Here is a 6,816-nt window from a genome sequence, read left to right as displayed (position 1 = left end):
GTATTGAAGAAAATGTGGCCAGTCAACATATTAAGCATTTATGAGATGGGAAATGCTTGGAAGGAAATGCAGGATTGAAGATAATGTATTTGCAAAATAGCCATACTGTAGAACTGCAACTTAAAACATCTGGCCAGCAAAGAAATTAATTAACAGGAGTTTTACTGATTGGGGGGCCCTATTTGCGAGGTTCGGAACCGAGGCTGGAGTTAGGGTTGCAAATGACGTCTGTTTCCTGAGTATGTACAAAACACTCGATCGTTTTAAGCTTGAATTTCTGCTTGAGCTTGAATTTCTGCTGCACCTTCGCCATGGCCGTGGTCGCGCAGCCAGATGTGAAGCTTTTTGGGCGTTGGTCTTTCGACGAAATCGAGGTTGGTCATCGCTCTTTGCCTTTGGCAATCGCTCGAAATTTTCCTAGCAATCGGTGGAAAATTTCCTACTCACACTCCCCCCGCTGTATTACAGATCAATGACATTTCTTTGGCGGATTACGTCGCTGTCTCTGTCGACAAACATGCCACTTTCGTGCCGCACACTGCTGGTCGGTACTCTGCCAAGCGTTTCCGTAAGGCTCAGTGCCCCATTATCGAAAGGTGAGGCGCTCTTGCTGCACGGAGTGATCTTTTCCTTGGGTCGAAGTATTTTGCTGCTGTTGACAGGAGTGGTTTGGCAGGCTAACAAATTCTCTCATGATGCACGGTCGTAACAACGGAAAAAAGCTTATGGCAGTACGGATCGTGAAGCACGCGATGGAGATCATCCATCTTCTGACGGATCAAAACCCAATTCAAGTGATTGTCGATGCTATCATTAATAGGTACTTCTATTCAATCACTAAATGTCTGTTGATATAACCTTTCTGCTAAGGAGCGGTTTGATTTTTTTTGGCGAACTTTGGTTGTATTGCTGCTTTTTTGTGGATAGGATTTAGGAATCCCATGGATAGTTGGATCTTGGACAGTTATAACGATATGTGTGCTCTTTGCAAGGGGGTGCAAGCAATTTTTAAAAAGCTGACGGTGGATAATTCTGTAGTGGCCCACGGGAGGACGCAACTCGTATCGGGTCTGCAGGAGTTGTCAGGAGACAGGCCGTGGATATTTCCCCTTTGAGAAGGGTGAACCAGGCGATTTACCTTCTTACGACTGGAGCACGGGAAAGTGCCTTCAGAAATATCAAAACCATAGCGGAGTGTCTTGCTGATGAGCTCATAAATGCAGCGAAAGGGTCCTCAAACAGGTATCTCTTTGGTATCCCCAGCTTATACACCGGCCTATCTGCTCTACAACTCTGTAATCCATTTTGCCTCTGTCTGTGCAGCTATGCTATTAAGAAGAAAGATGAGATAGAACGTGTTGCAAAGGCGAATCGTTAAGGCTTTGAGTTTCTATTGTGGAAGCTGGGGCTTTGGAGTTGCTGTGTTTAATTTCTATAGCACCTTTGGGGATAGAGTGCTAAAGCTGCTAGTACCTTTGAAGAGGCTTGGCTCCTTAAAGGAGATTTTGATATGAAAGCCTATAATTGGGCTTTTGAGCTGCTTGATTTATACTGCTAACATTAGATGAGGTACTCATTCTTGTGTGATGTTGTCCCTGGGGCTTACAGGATGGTTTTGGTATTCTTTGTCCTTATTAAAGGCTATGCAGAGTCTGCCTGGGTTCCTTGTTCTAGGTATTCGGCATCCCCATGTTTTAATGGGAGTACTCTTAACAGTTTTTAGCTGGCTGTGTATTTGATCTTGCGGAAAGTCTTTATTCAAAGTATATTTGAAATTCCTTCCATGACCACTTTGTGGTTGTACTATTGTTTTTGTGTCCAATGTGCAAGACTTGTAACGACAATGAGAATAAAGACACCAACTGTGATAGTGCAGGTGTTCTGTCTCTCCGTTAAAGATCTCGTAGGCAGTGTCGTTTGCATCTTGTCTTTTTTTCAAGTCTGGAGAGGTTTAATTCTCAGTTAAGCATATAGAGTTTCTGGCCCATACATCTGTGTGCGCTTCCTGGTTCTTTAAGGCATTTCTTGATTCAAATGGGATCTAAGGTGATAAGAATGTGGCCCCATATGTCTTCATAGTTTGAGCTTAAACTTTGCAAATGTGATAGGTGTACTGCTGAATGCCCATTCTGAGTTCTTATGTCAAGCTTCTGTATTCAGCTATGTGCTGTTTCTTAGCTGTCCGTATAAGTGGGTCCGTATAAGTGGGATTAAGGTCAGCTGTGGGATCTAAGGTGATAAAGAATGTGGCGACATTGCCCGTATGTGTTCATAGTTTGACCTCAAATTTCCCAAATGTACTGTTGAATGCCCATTCTGAGCTTCCTATGTCAAGTTACTATATTCATTGTTAATAAATGTCTAGTACCATGTGCTGATTCTCAGCTGTCTGTAAACGAGGGAATCAGGTCACATACGTTATCCTCTAGACCGAATCTGGTGGCAATGAAATTTCTGATTTATGAATGAGCATGTATTTCTAGCTCGAGTGCAGTTCGGTTCCAAACAACACACGGGCTTGCTTGGTCACACATGAGTGCATTGGTTCATCTAGTATTGTCAAGTTTTGATCTCAAGAGGGCTAGACATCCCAGGCGATCTAGCTAGCCCACGCTAACTTGCATTCTTAAAGGTGGAGCACCCCTATATAGTTATGTAAAGTAGAATGTTCTATTATTCCCTCTCCTTGCTAAACTACTTGGGCATACTTGAATATCCGGCTCCCAAGCTTCCACTATAGTGTAGTTTTGGTCTTGAGATGAGCTTTTGTCATCCAGAATTTACAATTGGAGCTAATGAGTGAAATTCCCTACGGTGTGTGTTCATGCTTGCACTCATGAGCTAGTAGTGTTAGCTCTTCAGAATTGTTTGATTGAGAGAGAGTAGCCTATAAAGATTAGGTACATAGGGTATGAGGAAGTTCTCTAGGTTAGTTATAGAGGATTAAAATGTGATGCTTCGAGATTGGAGATATGTTTTCTTTTGTGCTTTTTTCATATTGGAAGAAAGGAATATCATATGGTTAATTTAAAAGTCACTAGTCCTCTTGTAGTGGCCACCTTTGCATGTCCAATTACATGGATGTGGAAATGTAGTTAGTGCAATATTCTTTAATCTTGGAGTTTGAGATTCATGTTGTGATGTGCTTGTGACAACACTTGTTTTTATTTTACCTTGATCGAAAGTTTGGAGAGTTTTTTTTACGGATGGCTTAGAGATAATGTGAATTTAAGGGCATGAACAAGATCTTTAAGGGCATGAACAAGATCTTATTGAAGTCTATGTGTTGATTTTGTGGCGAACAAGGGATAGAAGTACAGGGTAGAGCAACGAAGATGAGATCATTGTGTGTAGAGTAGTGGTAAAGTTTCTCTTGTAACATCTTTAGCTTGAAAGATTGTATGATGAAATTTAAAGGATGAGGATAGTGAAAATCCTCTCTATAAAAGATCTAGTGAGACTTGCAAAATCAAGATTTAGAGAGATTAAAAGGTTGCATGTTTTGAGGTCCTCAACTTTGTGGAACAACTCATGAGGTTCCCCTACTTTGACCCAAGAGGTTCTTCCAAAAAGTGGAGGGACTCTTTTCCAAAAGATCCCTTACATGAAAGGTCCCACCTTGGAGGTACCTACGAAGTGTGTAGAGACCAACGTGTATACATCTCTCTCAATGGAATGAAGCTCACTCTTTGGGATTTAGTGTTCAATTTCACTATTGTGTTCATATGATTGATCTCCCTTGGGTCCATGATTCCTCAACACTACCGTGTGATGGCATGCTCCAAGTCTCCCATTCTCCTCCCCTCTTCCTCCCCTCTTCTTCTCCCTCCTCCTTTATTCTTCTCCTCTAAATCCCTCCTGCTACTCCTCCTCTCCTCTCCTCCACTCTTCTCCTCTAAATCCCTCCTCCTACTCCTCTCCTCTCCTCCTCCTCCTCCTCACTACACCTTCTCCTTTCTCCCTTACCCTCCTTCTTAATCCTTATCCCTTGAAGTTGCAAAGGAGACTTACTCTCCACCCCTCAACCTTGGACGACTCTTGAATCTTGCAACCCTCTTTGAACGTTGGAACTCCTAGTTAGCTCTCTCAATCCTACCTCCTTTCTGAACCTTGCACTTTTCTTCTAAATCCTTGAACTCCCATGGAGACGAGAACCTTTATCCATTGTTGTGATCAACTCTCTTTCTCATCTACGCAAGTATGTGAATTGCTTTTCATGCTTCAGTCTACACCTCTCATTAATATTTTACCAGACGGCCTATGTTACACTTGTGAACACCAATGCTACAATGAGCAGCAACATGATTGTACACCCTCGAACCCTAGACTTGGGAGTGACAATGACAACAAATAGTATTATATACGGAGACAAAATGTAGGTATTAGGCATTTAACTCTGTCTTGTTGGATTGTAGCTCTGTTGGCCAATGGAGAGACTTGGTGGTAGCACCAACTCAAAGCATGAATTGCCATCCCAAATAGAGGTGCAAGGATGCCCTCTTTGGGTGACCTTTTGTGGCTTATATCTCTTCTTTTCAAGGAGACTCTTCTACCCTTGAGAAGATTGAAAATGGTCCTCTTCTAATTGTTACTTTGTTAAGCATACTTTTTATGATATTATCATTATTCTCAATCAAGTATCTCATTGACTCATTTAATTATTAGTAAAAAATTTATTGCATTTGCATGTTCGACATATGATATTGAATTGAAGAGAAAGGAGTATCCAAATAATAGCAAATTTCTAGAGGAAAAAAAAGCAATATCCACCTGGTACAAACCCAAAATATGGGTATGAAAATTGGGTTGCATTTGAAAGGGAGTGAGAACAGATCCCATCTATAAAACCAAAGGGCATGAAACTTATGATGTCTGTTTTCTATAGCTTGTCATATTGGAGGTGTTGGAAGATTGTAGATCTTTTAAATCTAATGTAAGAGAAGCATTATGGAAGAATACTCTAGCTTCAGCAGAACATCTTGAAATAGCCAATGGAAAACCCCATCAATGGCAAAATAGAAATTGATGGTGAACACGTCACATTTGAGATGGCTCCATGGATCTTATCCAAGCATGAATTTCAACTAGTGAAGGAAAGAATAGTAGCCATAAGAACACTTGCTAGATATGGAGTATATATTTAATAATGATTGAAAATCACTATGGCTTAAAGAGAGAAATATTGGCGTAATCTATTATGGTTTGTTGATATAATATATGAATCATGTCAAAACTATTGTGTCACCCTCATAGGCGGTTTTGCCTCACCTAATATTAGGAACACATATTACCATTAGTCATACAAAATTACTTAATTGAAGATTTGTATAAAGCCATTTATGGGCTAGGAGCACTTGCAAGGTAAGTAAAGCATGTGTGTGCATTCTTCTATTGTTTGGTTATTTTACACTCATATATTATTTTGACTAACCTGCAGACGCATGTGCATTATAAATGTGAGTGGTTTCAAAAGTAGTAAATCTAAAGAAGAGACTAGAGTTTATAGAACTTTTGTGTATGGTAGAGAAAATACCCAATCAATTTTGTCAACATGCAAGAGCATATACTTATGCATCTTGTGCATCAAGAGATGTTTTGAAATATACAAGAGCATATAGTTATGCAACTTATGAAAGCCATCAAGGGATTTGTTCATCAAAGAGCACAACTGGAAGGGTTTATGAGATAGGAATGGCTTATTCATGAGTCTCTGTTTTATGTGATTAAATATCTGATAAATGTAGATCCAAAAGCTCCAAGAGTATGGAAGAAGATGACATGTAACACATTGCAAGGCAAAGGAACAGAGCTAAATTATCTCATGAAATCATGAGGAGATTTCCACAAATAGCATAGTACCACTCCAACCTACTTCTCTTCTCTCATTGGGTAATGACAAATATTTTAGTTTCATCATGTTGCTTCCTAAAAAACATTTTTATGAGATTCTAATTGAATACGTAACGTCATAATCAGCATGTTATACTACAAATCTACATGAAACATTAAAAAAAAAAAGTATACTTTCTTCCGCTCAATGTGGATGTTAGGTATGTAGACATTCATTAATCGTTCCATTCATCAATGAAAAGATTTTTTGGAGGTAGCAATGCCTCAAGCTACGATATTGATACAATATGTGAAATCCCCTTTGTTCTCATCATGTAGATACGATTTGACGAAGGATGCAAGGCAGGAGGAGTATTACGTTGCTAGGTTGGTGGGAGAGATGCATGTCATGTAACCCGCATAGGACATGTCATACTCTTTGACTATGCCTATGATGATGGACCACTGCCATGGGCTATAGAATTTTGATAATGTCTCATTTTTTCACTTGTATAGTTGACTCCATCACAAGCTTCTTGCACTTTTAAAGAGACAGGTGTCTCCATGACTTGTTGAGGCTTATCTGGTTTCCTACTTGTCACAAGGAGCTCTCGAGGTCTCAAGGGAGCATTGGTCTTAGTGAACTAATAATGTAGCTAATCTCCAAGAAAAGGAGATAAAAAATTATCAGCAATCCAAAACACAAAGACCATGGGGAAAAGGAGAGAAACTAGCTATTTAAAAAACTAGCTTATTTCTAGAGAACCTTGTTCATTGTTGAGGGAATCTTTGGAATAGAGGCTAATAACTAGGATGAGTCTATACATCCAAAGAATACCTCGCTTAGCAAAGGCATAAAAGATACCTATAGACCAAGCCTTTTAGAAATGCTCCCGCCTTTGACAAATGCCCCAGATGCTGAAGTCTAATGTTCCTAGATGGCACACATAGTGTAAATTATGCCCTTCCAGATGGCAACAAGATGGT

The 6,816-nt window shown here is 39.9% G+C and overlaps 1 protein-coding gene across 1 annotated transcript; it reads left to right on the top strand.

Annotated features, from left to right (window-relative positions):
- Window positions 1–222: 222 nt before the first annotated feature.
- LOC147904100 (small ribosomal subunit protein uS7) lies at window positions 223–1,782 on the top strand. Its single transcript, XM_087372697.1, has 5 exons — window positions 223–374; window positions 469–596; window positions 677–820; window positions 1,039–1,242; window positions 1,324–1,782. Exons 1-5 carry the CDS (start codon window positions 312–314, stop codon window positions 1,376–1,378), a joined length of 594 nt encoding a protein of 197 aa, XP_087228823.1. The 5' UTR covers window positions 223–311; the 3' UTR covers window positions 1,379–1,782.
- Window positions 1,783–6,816: the final 5,034 nt, after the last annotated feature.

This window comes from Dipteris shenzhenensis, chromosome 3, assembly GCF_047967505.1.
Source record: "Dipteris shenzhenensis isolate YYH24624 ecotype China chromosome 3, Dip_SZ_1.0, whole genome shotgun sequence".
Classification (NCBI taxonomy): Eukaryota; Viridiplantae; Streptophyta; class Polypodiopsida; order Gleicheniales; family Dipteridaceae; genus Dipteris; species Dipteris shenzhenensis.
Note: the sequence above shows the minus strand (reverse complement) of the source record. Positions and strands in the feature narration are given on the sequence as shown.